Here is a 16,736-nt window from a genome sequence, read left to right as displayed (position 1 = left end):
CTTGACTAGTAATATTTTTTGGAGGAGACCTTTTTCAATTATTGGTTTCTACTTTTCAATGAAATGTCTATGTTTTGAGTTGGCGAATCAGACTAGAATACCTACCTACCTTGTTATTATAGAAGGTTAAGTACCTATCCACCATGTTCGTTCGTAGGCCTTTTATGTATTTTTACAGGGCAGCGGTAACTCTTTCGAACAATCTCGCAGCCCCGGCAGGCCAGCAAATGGAGCCTTGAGCGAAGCCAATACATCAGTAGGTTCTGAATTATCCATATCTTCTAGGTACATTACACATTAGGGGATATTTGAAGAAATACTTACAGGTTAGCTCTATTTATAAGTAGTTTGGCACACCACAGGACTCGAAATAAAGAGATTTTTAGACTTTATTATTTACTAGCTTCTGCCCGCGACTTCGTACGCGGATAAAGTCCCTTATGCCAGCGACTACGGGGTCAGCAAAATCAAAGATCTGAACCGTCTGATATTGAATTTTGAGGGCCCGTTGACTTGAAAACAACGGAATACGCATAGCCATTAGAAACGTTCCATAAATTTAATTTTTGTACTTCAACGGCAAAAGCACAGCAGACTAAACAAAACGCTGAGAACTGAACCGCAAAAGACGTGACCATAGGGATAAAAGTAGTGATTCTAATTAGTCCGCATTTAAGTTGTGTGTGGCAAAAATATTACACGTATTAATACGTTAAAAAACATTAAATGTTACTGAGATAACAAAGTCGTGATGACTTAGTGGAAGTCGTGGTGGTTTAGTGGGTAGAGAACCAATCTCTCAAGTATGAGCGTACATCTTTGATTCCAGGTCTGGCAAGTACCTGCCAATGCAACTTTTCTAAGTTCGTATGTACTTTCTACGTATATTTTGGATACCAATGACCGTTATTTGGAGGGGATGCCTCCAAATAACGGTCATTGGTATCCTTGAACTGTAGGTTCCGGCTGTCATTGAACATTCTTGGCAGTCGTTATGGGTAGTCAGATGCCAGTAAGTCTGACCAGTTTTACCAAGGGGTATTGGGTTGAGCGGGTAACAGGGTTGTGGAGCTCAGATAGGCAGTCGCTCCTTGTAAAACACTGGTACTCAGTTGCATCGTGACTGGAAGTCGACTCTAACATAATTGGGACAAAGGCTCTTAAGATAATAACGACAATAGTAATGAGATATAAGCACCGCAGGATATCTGAGGCTGATGACGGGGAGTAGCGACCCCGGTGGGCTATATATACTGAGTTCTCCAGGGAGAGTATACTGTCCCCCATCTCCGGCCGGTCGGAGTGAACCATGACGGGGGTAGGTCTCACGCCTCTGTGTCGGCCGTCCAGAGTGGAGTCGCTAGAGCAGGGTTAGTAGCCCTGCTCGGAGGATAGGTGCCTCGTGGTAAGTGACCCAGAGGGAGCGCGTAATCTGCGTTTAAAATCCGCCGAGGTATCCTCACACTTCACACGTTTGCCTCCCAACAATTCGGAACTCTGTAGTCCCGAGGTCTGGAAGAGACATACAAAATAATAATGAGATATAACGCAACAAATTCGGAGAGTGGGGGCTCGTGACGCCACGTCTAGGTATGTAAAATTTGTACTAAGCAGTGACTTAACACAAAATTCAAGTTATATCTTCGTTATTATTTGTTTGTGAGAAGGAGAAAAGAAAAAATACGTGTCCATTATTTTAGGATTATCTAAAAGACGGACTAATTACTTTTTTTGATTCACCATACCACCTATTTCATAACATTCATTTCTATACATTTCAAGTGTAGTATTGCTCTTGAAGTTCCACATCAGGTGTTCCAGATCTTCGATGTATATACGTCAATAGAGAGTGCTTATCAGGTTGAACCACTTTTGCTAAAACGTCATATCTTTATATGCTATTGTCTAGCTGGGCTCCAGGAGTTCCACATCAGGTGTTTTAGATCTTCAATTTGTATAAGTCAATAGAAAGTGCTTATCAAATTGAACAACTTTTGCTAAAACGTCATACCTGTATATGGTACAGAGAAGCTGGGCTCTTGGGGTTCCACATCAGGTGTTCCAGATCTTAAAATTTATTATCTCAGCTGAAAATGCTCATCATACAAAACAATTTTTGCCATGGCACCATTTTTGTATCTCTTATAGTTTTGTTGGTCTGTTGGTGTTCTGCATCAGGTCTTCAAGTTTCGAAGATAAATTATAGCCTATATGTTGACCAGGCTTAATACTGATACAACACAGAAAAAATCATTGAAATCCGTTCAGTAGTTCCGAAGATTAGCGTGTACAAACAAACAGACATACAGACATACAGACATACAGACAGATTTTTTTTTTTGGATTTGTGCTCCATTACTGTTTCTAAACCCCACCCAATTATTATTTTTTAAATATATTCAATGTACAGACACAGTTTTTTTACAGATTTATTATATGTATATAGATATAGATTTACATGGCACACATATTTTAATAACAAAATAAAACTTAGTAACTAATTTATTTTAAAATAACAACTTTTCTAGAAATCTCTGCATCGGATATTCCACCATTATCGTGATAGGAACAGCAGCAGCGTATGTGAATATATTGGTTGCACTCCAGTCCACAAGCTGAAACAATGAGGAATTACAGGATATCATCATCATCATGTGTTTATTCTAAGAGAATGTTGGATTCCATTGACTTTTGGTGGAGGAAAACATCGCTAAGGAAACCAAAATTGAATTCTGAAATCACTGGTCCACCTTGGCCAAGCTTGGTGATTAAGACCTCTCATTCCTTCTCTGCATGGATAGAGACCTGTGTCCTGCAGTGAGCCATTAAAAATTATATTTAAGTAGATATACCTTCTTCAATAATAAATGTCTACCAACTAGAAATAAATAGGTATTTACTACAAGCAGAAACTAACAGTATCCAGTACAGAAGTGCCGAACGCTGAGGGTCTCGTTCCGATGCTCATGTTGATGCACCAGTGCAGCATCATCACGGTCAAGGACATTCGCGCCATGCTGCGCCAGCCACTCCAACTGTAGAACCTTCGTATTGGACCTGCAGAGTTCATAGGCATTAGAAAGAAAAAATAAAACTGTAGATTTGAAATATGAAGGGAAAATATATGGCAAAACATGCATGCAGGCCCTCCCTGATTTTCCAGCCGTGATAAGGGTTTCGAGTTGTCCGGTAACTGTGTTGAGGAGGTCAGATAGGTAGACAGCCGCTCCATGTAAAACACTGGTGTTCAACTGCATGCAATTGGGAGCCGACGCCAAGATATTTGAAGAAAGGCATCGTATTATCATTATCCATCTTAATTTGATAATTCAGTATCTACCTATTTTGAGTTGACTGTACCTACTTATTTCGTGTGTAGTTTTCTTACCATCGATATGAATAATCCCCAGTATTCCAATAGCCATGAGAATGCAGTAGAATGGCCTATCAAAAGCTACATAAACTGCATTGAACACGGGCGAGTAGTTTCCTTGCATGAAGAACCCCGTTGTAGCCCAAGTGAAGAGCAAGGGGAAAGATCCGTAATGGAGGTAGACGAACCACTGTAACATAAAATAACTGAAGCTTAATGCATGACAGTCCCCATTGATGCCTTTATGTTATATGCTTTTCGCCCCAAGAGCTGGCAATCATTGGCAGTTATTTTGAAAGTTTAAGTGAGATTACCGCATTGAGTGATTAATGCTCAATCATTCTCTATGTAAGAGGAGGCCTGTGCTCGGCAGTGGGACGATAAAAAAGGCTGTAACTGTAAGACGTAGTAACTATTATAGTAATCTGTGCTGTAAGTGAGATTAGGAGAGACATGAACCTACAAAACCCCATTAGCGCCAAATCTCATCAAATACAGTTTCAATTGTTTGTGCGGGACAAAGAAAGAAAAATACACATACACTCCTAAACGTTCGCTTATATAATAGTACTACTTGTACCTAGTATCGATATCGGCCATCAAAGATTAGTGAACCCTCATATGATAATTGTTGAAATACCTACATACCTAATTAATTACACAGTTACAAAGTCAATAATATTATTGTTTTAAAATAGCGTACTCGTCGTGCTTCACAGAACATAATGGAAGTGACCTGACCGCCCCTTATTATACAATTAATTACATATTTCGGTTTAATTAAAGCGATTCATTAAAATATATTGTAAGCAATAACAGTTCCGCCGTATTTCGAAGGCAGGTTAAATTGGTGAACCTGGCAGTCATTTGAACATCTTTCTTTGGCAGTCTTTACGGTAGTCGGAAGCCAAAAAGTCTGACAACCAGTCTTATGAACAGCTATCGGCTTGCCCAGGTAATTGGGTTGAGGAGACCAGATAGGCGGTTGTGCCATCCATGATCATTGGGAAAAGCCTATAGGCATCTCTTGAGGCAGATGACGACAAATCGAAAATTGCCTCTCTTGGGATTCATTTTGTACTAAAACTTATTTGTATATAATCCCTTCCCTTGTGAATGAACACCAAGTCTTCTATTTCTTCAATTCTTTTTTGAATGAACTCACTTTATATTCAGATAACTTGACATTCTTCAAGTCGATTTCATGTTGTATGTGAGCAAGTATCAGGCCTACGAAGCACGATGGAATGGCACCCCACGAAGACAGATAGAAGTCAGTGAAGGATGGAGTGTCTCGGAATATCCTGCGTATTTGTCTGAAAGATTGAAAGAAATGCAAAAGAATTAACATGCACATATAAACTATAGTACAAATTACAAAGAAAATAAAAATTATATAAAATTATTAATTTAAATATAGTAAAAACTATTACTAATAGGCTGAATGGCCAGTCTTTCCGCATCTGAAAAAGTCGCTTCCTAGTTAATATGCCTTTACGGGAAACATCTACCTCATACATAGAGTAGGTAGACCGCTCTTTTAGCTTTCGAAAACATTTATAAGACCCTTACAAGCTAGGACAAGTTTAAAGATATCAAATGTTACTTACTCAGGCAATGAAAGGTATATCATAGCCTTGTACTCCTGCATGTAAGCCACAACAGCAGTCAGCAGGCAGGAGGTGATGAGAAGGATTGTATAGAGCCTGACTGCGAAGCAGCGACGCCGCCAAAACAGGAGAACCATGGTACAAGCTAATATGTACATGTGCATGTTCACTGGCAGAAACCTGGGGGATTAAAGATGGAGTCTATTTTAAAAGCACCTTTTCATCCCACCAACTCGGAAAGAATAGTTTTACCCTTTGATATCTGAACGCAAAAGCCGTTTTATCCTCTAGAGCGGCATTTGAATTTAGAACATCGAGTGCAATACTCCATTTGTGACAATCTTGATCAGACTTTTCAAACAAATACTCGCTACGCTCGTGTTTCAATTTTAGAATCCTTGGCTCGCTCGGTCATTAAAATTGAGCCCGTGGTTAAAAAGCAAATTTGCACTCTTGTATAACAAATAACTATAAATGCATTCGCGTCATTTGATTTACAAACTATATCTAGGAGAGGACTCTTCTTGTTTTATATTTAGTAATCCAGGAGTTCATCACTATCTGCGAGATTCCACAAAAAATTGGTGTTGGTGAGTAGCATAGACCAGTAGAAACAGTCAAGTTTACCACTCTTCGTTTATGGGAAATGAGTACTACTTATATCACAAAAAACCTCATATTAGGTAGGTACATTGAGGTATTCTAGCTCTCAACCAACTCAGAACTCACCATGTGGGCACCACGCAGTAATTATTGGAATCCACGACGTTGTTCAGCAAGAACACATGGTACCAAAACTTGGCTTTACAAGCCTCGCTCTCTAGGCCTATGGTGGTGGGAACCAGTGGACCGTCTCTGGTGTACAACCACCAGGTTGCTCCGTAGCCAACTATCAGGAGATGGACGGGGGTTATTCTGAGGAGAAATCATTTGTTAAAGTCCTCCGGATTGAAGAAACCCTGCCATGTTTTACAGTTTTGCATCAATTTATGAATTGGGCACATGTGGAGATTTAATTGCGGCTCATATAGGTATGGCGGTTCTTGAAATTAAAATTGGGGACATTCGATTGTACGTTTATCTACGTAAAACTAATCAAAGAAATATCAAACTACATATTATGAGGCTCACCTTATATATCTCTTGATGATACACAAAGGTAACAAGTGGATGCCAAGCTCATGTTTCTGCGAGAACATCAGCAGGTTATAACCAGTCAGAAAGCAGGACATCATGACAAACCCTTGTATCAGCGAAGTGCCATCCGTCAGGATTATACCGTCCCATCTTTGAGTCAACTGTAAAAAGGTATTAAGTGATCCTTCTATAGCTTAAAGCAATCCTATAGATGAAGCAATTTGAAAATCACCTGTTCTAAATATTCTGGATTTATTGTGTGGAACATGTAGTGGAAAACGCTGGCGTGAGCGTATGTGGTGAAACCCAGAGCCATGACCCTGAAAAGTTCATAAACATCAGCCACTTATTATTCCTCATCATCATCATCTCCTGAACCTTTTCCCAAGTATGTTGGGCTCGGCTTCCCGTCTAACCGGATTCAGCTGAGAAGCAGTGCTTTACAAGAAGCGATTTAAGAAGCTTATCCTTTTTGACATATAACAAGTTATGCGTGATGTCATTGCCTTATGGAAATATGATCCTACCTTACTCCATCCAGGGCTACCAAAGCTGTCTGCCGAGGGTCACCGCCATCAGGCAGGTATGTTAACCTTCGCCAATTCGCTGGTATTGAGAAGGCAGATAGCAATTTGTTTTCTGAAAATTCAAAGGACGAAAAATTCTTCACTTTTGTAGAAATGACTCACAAATCGGTATCAGCAGATATTGTAGGTAATGAATAATATTTATTTAGGTAAAGAAGAAATACTTACTGTTAGGCCCATCTTCCACGAAGACATCATAAATGGTCCCAATAACATTTGCTAAGACCAAAGCATAAATGACTTGTTTGAATATCTGTTCCGCTGCAGTTGGTGGTTTATCAGTCTTTGTATCAACGTGAGTGTGGCAGTAATGTAGAGTCTGGAGGGAGGCTCGAAGATCATGCCTTTGCGCATAGAAGTCAGCACAACGCTCGAAGCGGATCGAATCAGTGACTTCGAAGTCGACAGTAGCGTTATGATGAGTAGAAGTCGGACAACGCAAGCTTAGGCAGTATCCTCGGTGGATGCGCGTGCGATTGAAGTGACGATAAGATTCGTCTGAGTATTTCTGGAAAAATTGCCATTGATTCTTTTAATTAAGGTTTATGTTCTGAAAAGGACAGGGCAGGGCTTTTCTCGATCTTCATTCAAATAGGTAATGTCCGATAGGTCGTTAATGTTGGTTAATGTTATGGTATATTATGTGGTCTGTGGTATTGCATGTTTTGTTGATTTAAATTTTAAGACAGCCTGGACAATGTACCTACCTTCATCAGCTCGTAAGTAGGATGCGGTAGTTTCGCTGGAGTGAGCTCGAAGGTCCCGAGACAGTAGAAGCCATCGGTCTTCGCGAGGCAACGATCATATTCGTCGAGGTGGAATAACCTCGGAAAATGGGCCCTGTCTTCATCTGTAACAAAACACTGAGAATAGACGTACCTTCTTATTATCTAGGGGAAACAAACTGGGATATGTAAGTAGAAACAAAACGATGGCCACGAGAGGAACTGGTTTAAAAACTTAGCTTAGCTTCACAGGAGCTCGAGGCTCAATCTAATGGTTCAACCTATCTGTTTTCGGAATATATAGTAAAAAATCTAAATACTTGTGTAATCTTGACCAGCCACAACAGACGCGAACAAAACCACCAATGTTAAGAGCACCATTGTTCCCGCGATACTGAACTAATAGACCTCATAAACAGCCCTGCTCAGAAATGTGCATAATTAACAATGATACATCATTGTTTCAATGTTTGTTTACCGAATTTAATTTTATATTGCTGAATGCATGATTAATTGTGCCGTGTCAATCAAAATACTTAATTCAAACCGGTACCTATTTCCGATTTTAGCCAGATAACGGCAGTTTGGGAATAAATTGTTGAGTTAATAGTTTACACTTACTACACCACTAATACTTACGCTAAACGAGGACTTTTTCCCTTGAATGCACCAGAAGCTTACTTATCCCCCACACTCAGAGACATTTTAATGATTACTTAAGTCACTCCTTAGTGAGTTACTTAAACCATTCCTTAGTGAAGGATTTCTTTGACAATCCCTCACTAAGGAATGGTTTAAGTAACCATTGTATGTACCTGAGTGATTCCATATGTCTTCTAATGTTACACACTCAGTATTTTCTATTTACTCACTCATCCAGGGCCGCGGGTGGTAAAGTAAAGACAATCCTGATTACATGCTCTGTATCTTGGGTGAGAACAGGGGCCCGATTGTCCTAAGTTAATAATGTCAAAATCGAATCGCACTATGATCGCAATAGCAGTTTTAACCAAATCGGGCATTCTACTACTAATATAAAGACCAATCGTATTCCAACGACATTCGATTGGTTTGCGATTGGTCTGCTATTTTGGTGATTTAGGTCTATAGGTAGGTACGGTAGTTTGCTCTACAATCATATTGCAATAGCTAATCATTTGCAGACAAAATGATTCATTATTGAATGACAAGAAAGGATAAAAACGTTTATTTCAAAGAAAAAATAGCGGAATGCCACATACGTTTCAATCGTAATCGAGTCGGGATTGGATCGCAGTCGAACGTGAATCGTATGTTGCTTAAGTAAAATTAGGAGAATAGGGCCCCTGCAGTAAACTTCACGACTTATAATATAACATAGGTAAGGAAGTTTTGGTTTCGATTTGGCCTAATTTGCCTCAACATTTTTATTATTGACACTGTGAGGTTATTGGTGTCTGCCCTTTGTGTCCAAATCATTTGACTTTCAAATTGTTTAAGTAGGTTCTTAAAATAATACGTATGTACATATTTATATGTTAATTGATTGTTGTTAAGTTTAGGGGTATAATTTCATTGGGAATAGAGATTTTTCAAGTAGGCAACACAAATCATCAAGTGCATCGCAATGGATTCGCTGTCTTATTTAATATCAAAAAGGACATTTTAAAAGTAACCTTCTCAAATTGGGTAGGTAAATCAATCTTAAGTAAAAGCGCAGTCTTCAAGAATATAATATATCGTTAGCAGGTATCAATGTTAATATAACCGTTATATTAATATTATTAAATCCCGACGTTTCGGATCCTTTACAGCATCCATGGTCACGTGCAGACTAAGGTGTAAGAAATCAAAGGGTTGGAATGAAACAGTCAATAATATTAATATTGCAAAATTTATTAGTGTTTCACAAGTTGTACCACCAAAGGTTGTTAGGAGCCCAATAATTAAACTTGAGGCCGTCAGGAGTAGGCCACCACGGTGTAGTATGTTGAGAAGACTTGAAGGGGTTCGGTTTCAGCCGCATGATGGCCGTGTTCTCTCTGCCAAATAAAGCCACCTAAAGAAACACAATTAAATGTTAGAGAAACTTCAGATACAAAGTTATTCTTATTTAACATATATACACATATTTACATAAATAAACACCTAAAAATTATCTTGTATATATATAGATAGCTTAAAACTAATAAACAGCATCAAAAAATTTGTCCTCATCGCTGTCACTCGGTAATGTACCCAAGAGACTCAATGGCTGTGCGAAATAAAAGCTAGCCTTCGGGTCCCGAGTTGATAAAAAGACATTATTCAAGTTAAAAATAGTAGAGCAGCATTCGGGCTTTACTTGCCCTCCCAGGCACGGGGTTGTAACACCCCTACAGATTCCGAACAGATTTTACAAAGTTTTCAAAAACCGACGAAACCCGTTATTTACCAAGCGCACTGCTCATTTGCGACCACTGCGGCACTGCGAGGCAATTGCTAGTAGAAACAGTGAAAAGGTTTTAAGTAAGGTAAAAACTGGGTATTGGCCACTTAAGCATTTTATTTCTAGAACATCCTGAATAGATCTTACCTCTATAACGGCCTTGAAGGAGAAATAGAAGCGAAACTCAATGTACGCCGATGTCTTGTAGTATAAGAAGCATGTCATTCTGTGAGTAACCAAAAACAAGTAATAATCACTAATTTATATACCTATGTAGGTATTAGCTCAGGATTTGTTACCGAATTAGAAGTTAGAGATTTTACCACAATGTGTTTAATTGCTTTGGATAACGAACCAAACAGCGATGTAAATATGGAAAAGCTCCCGCAATTTCACTTGCGTCTCATGGAAACTATTTCTCGTACCCGGATAAAATATAGCCTAGCTAGATACAAAGGTGGGCATTAACTCGGTAATTAAATAGCAGTTAATTTTATTTTCATCCCACCATCTCGGAAAGAGTAGTTTTACCCTTTGATATCTGAGCGCAAAAGCCGTTTTTATCCTCTAGAGCGGCAAAGTGATTTGAATTTAGAATATCGTGTGCAATACTCCATTTGTGACAATCTTGATAAGACTTTTCAAACAAATACATATTAAACAAATAAAATACAGCTTAAAATAATTATTCAATTAATTAAGTAATTTTTATTATTGTTTTTACGTATATTATTAACCTCGTTTCATTTTTAAACTGAGTTTGAACTTTAATAGGTACTACTTTTTAATTTGATACTCATATGTGCGCGCCATTTTGTTTTTTTGCATTTAGTAATTTCCTCGATGAGGTGGGATGAAAAGTTACGTGTTGCACTCGAGTGCAAAGATTTTTCACCTTGTGCTCTTTTGATTCCCTCGCTATCGCTCAGGATTCTAATTATTGAAACACTCGCTACGCTCGTGTTTCAATTTTAGAATCCTTCGCTTGCTCGGTCATCAAAATTGAGCCCGCGGTTAAAAAGCAACTTTGCACTCTTGCATAACAAATAACTATAGTAGACTAGCGAACCGCCCCGGCTTTGCCCGGAATAACAGTATTTCCCCTTTATTTATAAATGTTATTACACATATAAACCTTCCTCTTGAAACACTCTATGTATCTGATAAAAGAAACCGCTTCAAAATCCGTTGCGTAGTTTTGAAGATTTAAACTTGCAAAGGGTCATAGGGACAGAAAAAGCGACTTTGTTTTATACTATGTAGTGATTATAAGACTCACTTTTCCCTCATAGGTCTATATTCGCCTAATGACAAGCCCATGGCATCGTGGTGACAGTTGTGTTCCACCCAGATCGCGGCGTTAGTCCGTGAGCGGACGTCAAGATTGATCTCTGCGCACGTGAAGTCGGCTAAGTGTGTCACCACCAGCTAGGGAATACATTTTAACGTAGCATATTAAACAGTCGTGGTGGCGTAGTGGGTAAAAGTCGTGGTGGCCTAGTGGGTAAAGAATCAACCTCTCGAGTGGGGTGTGACTTCGATTCCAGGTCAGGCAAGTACCAATGCAACTTTTCTAATTTTGTATGTACTTTCTAAGTATATCTTGGACACCAATGGCTGATAAAAAGGTGAAGGAAAACATCTTGAGAAAACCTGGACTATAGTCTGATATGAGCGAATTAGGTTATTTTTTTACAATTCGCCATAGAATATCATGAAGTATGTATGTGATAGGATTTAATGTACTCCCCTTATGTACTCCCCTTAAGTACTCTCTTATGTACTCCATGTGCTCTCTTATGTACTCCCCTTATGTGCTCTCTTATGTACTCCCCTTATCTACTGTCTTATTTACTCTCTTATGTAGGTACTCTCTTATTTACTCTCTTATGTACTCCCCTTATGTACTCTCTTATGTACTCCTCTTATGTACAGCTGTAACTAGAAGATAGTCATGTATTCTTTAAGAGTTCGTTCCATAAGTTCAAAGCAGATCAATGGCAAACCATTGAAATGCCATTGGAATACTATTGGTATTAATAGCAGAATGGCCTTTACGGACAACCTTTACAGGTTAAACCTGCTATTGAGATTCAATTGTTATATAATTGACATATTATTATACTATATTGCCCCTGGTGTTGTGAAGAGGTATTTGGTCTCTAAAAGACTTACAAAAAAGAATCCTTGCACGAAGTTCGTATTGGTTAGGAACTCTGAGCTATCCTTGTAGATCACCCCTCCTCTTTGCTTCCTCACGCAGTTACCAGTCCCTTTGGGCATCGGCACGGACGCTGGAAATATTAAACATGAACTAGAACTTAGAGGATAAAAATAAAACTGTTTGTAGGTAATGTAGCTTCCACCAGCGATTCCACCCGCATCCCGTGGGAATTATGCCCGTTTTCTCAAACAATCTCTTAACATTTCCCTACCTAAGTGTGACTTAGAATTAGGGCTCCCCGAATAATAAAGGTTATAAGGGACACTTAAACTTTGGTGAAAACGAAATTCGTATGAAGTGATCCCTAAGTGCTCTTAGGGGATCCCTAAATTTTGGTATTCGTTGGCGAAAATGGGCAATCTTCGGGTCTTAATAAAAGGTAGCACACGTCCTCATCATTAATTGAATGGCCTTTTACGAACACTGAAAGGATTTTTTCCATCAGTCCTTCAGTGAAAGGCGTTTAAGCAAACAAAGTCTTCAGCTTAAGTTCATTTAAAACATAACAGACAGGTTTTCGTCTTTACCAAATCTGCTTAGAATCATCGGCACGAATCTTTAGCGCTGACCTTCACCTGCGCAGAAGTGATTTATTATTATTATTTAAATTATATATTTATTTAAATTATTCTATTCTATTCTATTCTATTAGCAAAGAACCAATCCCGAGTGACGGCTATAACGCGATGCGCTGCGGGCCAATCACCGCTTTAGCCCGCCCCCGCGCCTCACTTCATACCACCAAAGGGACCCAATAAATTACTTCTGCGCAGATGAAGGTCAGCGCTCAAGATTCGTGATTCGTCGATTATACCTTTATACATGATCAACTTGATGGGAGAAATTCTTCGCAACCCAAATGCGTATGTTTCTTCATCTTCCCTTGGAGTGCGGGTAATGACGTCATTGATCCATGGAAGGAAGTCATGTATGTTGAGGAACCTTGTTGGAGCCCCGCACCCGGGGCCTCGGACTGCGAAACCAATCTGCGAGAGTGTCAATTAATATAACTTTTTAGCTTCTTCTTCTTTCTACACGTTGTTAGCCCAATATGCCGCCACAGCGAGGGCACGGCCGAATGCGCTCATTAAGTCCTCCCGCGAGCAAGCTTTAGGGCACAGTGGACATGTGAAACCCCCAATTTTTAGCTCAACGTTACGTTGTATTTTCTCGGAGTTAATTAAGTAAGATATAGGTAACTTTAGGAGATGCCTACGTTCAGCAGTGATGATGTTGATGATAATAAGTTATTCTATACGCTTCTACTCCTAATTTAAAAAGAGTGTCTATGAAGTTTCTCATGGCATTATACATACGCAATATCATCAAGAGTGTCTAGGGAGGGATCCAGATTAAGTGCGTGTTTTTGCAATAAAAATTACATAAGCAATATTTGCTTTACACTAGGGCAGGAGTGGCCAACCGGCCCATAGCGATTATTAATCCAGTCGATCGTGGCAGGCGCTATACAAGAATTATAAGTAATTAGTAGATCTTGGGTCTTACTAAGTTGGCCACCCCTTCTATACATGTTATTTCATTTTTATTATCTACTTACGTACTTATCATTAATTTTGATTTGGTCTTATATTAATTTCTATTTATTGACAGACCTACCAGCTTCCAAAACCCCCAAGTTTGTCTGGTGATGAGCGCGGTACCGCCATCCCAAACGCACGGCTTCGTGGCGAATTCTGATACAGCACACAGCGGATTCACCGGGTTCATTTTGGTATACGATAACTGCGAGAAATGTTGATTAGATTCTTAATTATTTTCAGTATTTTATTATTCAATCTAATTGCATCATAAATTACATCATTAATCAGCATAAACAAGCGCGAATAGTTATCGGCACGGATAATGAGCTCTCGGCGAAAAAGTGGGGATCGCTTTGCGCACTGTAGGTACACTTATGGCAATAAACCAATAAATCAGTTTTGCGCTGGTGAAGGTCAGGGCTCAATATCCTTGCCGATGATTATACAAAGATACATTATAAGCTTAAATGTAGTAGGTACTGCCAGGCCTTATCGTGCCTTCGAAATAAAGTTATGTCATACTCTTAGCTGTACATAGTATGTAGGTACGTAAAGTAATTTACGGGAAAGTCACCTGAGCTTTATAATAGAACTCTTCACAATCTTGATTTCCTACGAATTTCATTTTTATTATCTCTTTTTCCATTTCTCCGGATGCTACAACAGAAGAGAAGACAAACTGAGTGTAGGTAAGCCACGTTTAGGTGATTACAGAATTACGTTGTTATAACCTGCGGGCCCGATTTTAATGCAATTTATTACCCACATTGATAGTCGAGGACTTGAGATAGTAATAGCCTTAGCCGCTTTTTACCAGGCTGGCTGCTGGTAGTATTTCCTTGGGACGTGGACCCGATTTTAATGCAATTTGGTACCCTCATTGATAGTCGAGAACTTGAGATAGTACTTAGCTTTAGCAGCTTTTTACCTGGCTGGCTGCTGGTAGTACTTCCTTCGAGACGTGCATAAAACCGCTTGTTTCAATATAAGTTTCGCAAATTGTATAGTTTTATTACAACTTACCATCATTCAATTTGACTGCGTACATGTCTTCGAACACTCCTCCACCCTTGATTGGCATGCAAATTGGAAGAACAGGGGCTGTGTAAGTAAAATCATTTTAGAGTCTGTGGTCCCTCCTGGCTGTGGTTTAATCACCTAACAAGCCTAGTGACGCAAGCTGTGGAATTGTAATAACGACTGCTATTGAGTAGCATTCGGGTAGGTGGCTTTACATGCCCTCAGATTTCGGATTGCTTAGTGAAACTGAAAGTGTCTAAAACCACAAGTAACGATTTTGGCCCGATCCAAGAATCATACCCGGGAAACGTTGCAGTTAGTCGCAATTATTGGATAATGCACGTTATTCGTGATACACATATACTCAGGTACATTAATGCAGTTTTAAGAACTGTAAAATGGGATATAATAAAGTGTACTGACGTCAAAAAAGGATTATTCGTGCAAGTGCTTCGCCGAGTGTTTGTCGGCGCTATGGGTGCTGTCAGTACTGAGTGTCGTACATCGAGCACATGCGTGTGTGACTGACATTGTTACGAAAGTTAGGTTGACTGGAAGAAATCGCTATTTAGCCGCCAATTGTAGGTACTGTTCTTTGTGTGTTGTGATGTCCTGAGTTGTAAATTTTCTTGGTGTACAATAAAGCATAATCTATCTATCTATCATACTAAAAACTCCTTACCTTTCCATTCACTAGTCTCACCCCAACTGATAAGGTCTAACAATGCAATGGTAGCAAAAGTCACCTTTTCTTGAAATTGTGGGTGCAGTATATAATCCTTTATATCTAGAGCATACTTCTTTTCCCTGCCACCCCAAAGAATTAGCTTCGTGTTGTTCCTTGAATAAAAAACAATGATTTTAGCGCCAATTTTTTCTTTAACGATTCGCAGATGTAGTAACTACATCGTTTAAAATTACAACAAAACGACCTATCCAATTTTTACTCATTTCTTCCAAAGGACAGATGCCACGAACATCACTACAATAGATTTTCAACTTTACATATAAACTATAAGGTTCAATGTCGATTGGGAAAATCAGATTGGAGTAGCTTGATGATCTAGCATTTGTAAAACATACTTGATGAACAGGATATTGACTTACACGAGTTGAGCAGGATTAATCTTGGAGATATCTTCAGCCGCAGCGATTGCGAACACAGGATGGATCAGCACAGCACCCGTCACCGCAAAATGTGTCTTACCGGCTATGTCTATACACATACGTAAATAACGTTATTTAGGGTGCACCTAAACGGTGCAAGTAGGTTGCGCATGTTGAGGCACATGTATTTAAAGAACGTGCGGGTCCAGCGACTCGCGCATATACTAAAGCAAACCGCGTGCTCTTGTCACTTGCACATGTTAACTTCCTCCAGCTATATGCGCCGTGTAGACGCACCCTTAGGCTGCCTGCCCACGTTATACTTGTTGTGGGACAGATAATTCGGGCCGATTTTTTGTAGGACTATTCGATTAGGACTGACAGACTTTTTGTAGGGCGTAGTTTGTTTTGCAAATAGAGAATTTCAAGTTCAGCATTTGGTAATAGGTAGGTATTCCACTATAGAGGCAAATTTTTTGACTGTGAAACAATGTAGGAACTGTTAATTGCTGTGCTGACGATGAAATAGATAAAAGACATTTTTTTCTAAGATCAAATATAGCTATTCAGTAGTTACAGTTAACTGGTATATGTAGGTACTAACAGAAGCTATGCTGCACGACGCCCAGCCATGGAAACCGTCCTATGTCCGCCACTTTTCCTTCTGGCATCTTCTGTGTGGCGTCAGAGGAGCAACGCAGACGGTCCCAGTAGATAGAGGACCCTGGATGAACTGCAAACATAGTTTATACGAGTCAAAGTTAGAGATTTTTACTTTATTTGCTGTACACACGCATAAAGATTTGGTTAAGTAGTAACATCTGGACGGGAACAAAATCTTAATTAAAAAAAAAATGGTTAGTTTGCCGTTTTGGTGTTGACTTGCACAAGGCATTTTGCATTGCACTGATTTTTAAGAAAAATAATCACAAACTTACGCTGAACTGCTAGCCATAACAGAAAAACGTTACTCCAAAATCCCACCATAATTAAATCTAGTTTTAT

General features: G+C 39.3%; 2 protein-coding genes across 3 annotated transcripts; both read right to left on the bottom strand.

Annotated features, from left to right (window-relative positions):
• Nucleotides 1-1,495: 1,495 nt before the first annotated feature.
• LOC110380462 (nose resistant to fluoxetine protein 6) lies at nucleotides 1,496-7,851 on the bottom strand. Its single transcript, XM_021340464.3, has 12 exons — nucleotides 7,753-7,851; nucleotides 7,415-7,557; nucleotides 6,876-7,215; nucleotides 6,648-6,759; nucleotides 6,353-6,440; nucleotides 6,115-6,281; nucleotides 5,713-5,898; nucleotides 4,984-5,163; nucleotides 4,539-4,689; nucleotides 3,389-3,563; nucleotides 2,918-3,057; nucleotides 1,496-2,615 (listed from the first exon to the last, which is right to left on the bottom strand). The coding sequence occupies exons 1-12, from the start codon at nucleotides 7,811-7,813 to the stop codon at nucleotides 2,508-2,510; spliced, it is 1,851 nt and encodes a 616-aa protein (XP_021196139.3). The 5' UTR covers nucleotides 7,814-7,851; the 3' UTR covers nucleotides 1,496-2,507.
• A 1,454-nt stretch (nucleotides 7,852-9,305) lies between these two features.
• LOC110380455 (uncharacterized) lies at nucleotides 9,306-15,836 on the bottom strand. 2 transcript variants are annotated; one of them, XM_049843401.2, is made up of 10 exons: nucleotides 15,732-15,836; nucleotides 15,307-15,464; nucleotides 14,628-14,705; nucleotides 14,179-14,261; nucleotides 13,681-13,806; nucleotides 12,878-13,049; nucleotides 12,015-12,133; nucleotides 11,119-11,267; nucleotides 9,987-10,065; nucleotides 9,306-9,470 (listed from the first exon to the last, which is right to left on the bottom strand). In XM_049843401.2, the coding sequence occupies exons 3-10, from the start codon at nucleotides 14,683-14,685 to the stop codon at nucleotides 9,318-9,320; spliced, it is 939 nt and encodes a 312-aa protein (XP_049699358.2). In that variant the 5' UTR covers nucleotides 14,686-14,705; nucleotides 15,307-15,464; nucleotides 15,732-15,836; the 3' UTR covers nucleotides 9,306-9,317. The 2 variants fall into 2 exon arrangements, with proteins under 2 accessions (XP_049699358.2, XP_063896569.1); XM_064040499.1 differs by lacking the exon at nucleotides 14,628-14,705.
• Between the last annotated feature and the right edge of the window lie 900 nt (nucleotides 15,837-16,736).

The sequence above is a fragment of the Helicoverpa armigera genome, chromosome 22 (assembly GCF_030705265.1).
Source record: "Helicoverpa armigera isolate CAAS_96S chromosome 22, ASM3070526v1, whole genome shotgun sequence".
Lineage (NCBI taxonomy): Eukaryota > Metazoa > Arthropoda > Insecta > Lepidoptera > Noctuidae > Helicoverpa > Helicoverpa armigera.
This window is presented reverse-complemented; position numbering and strand designations above follow the sequence as displayed.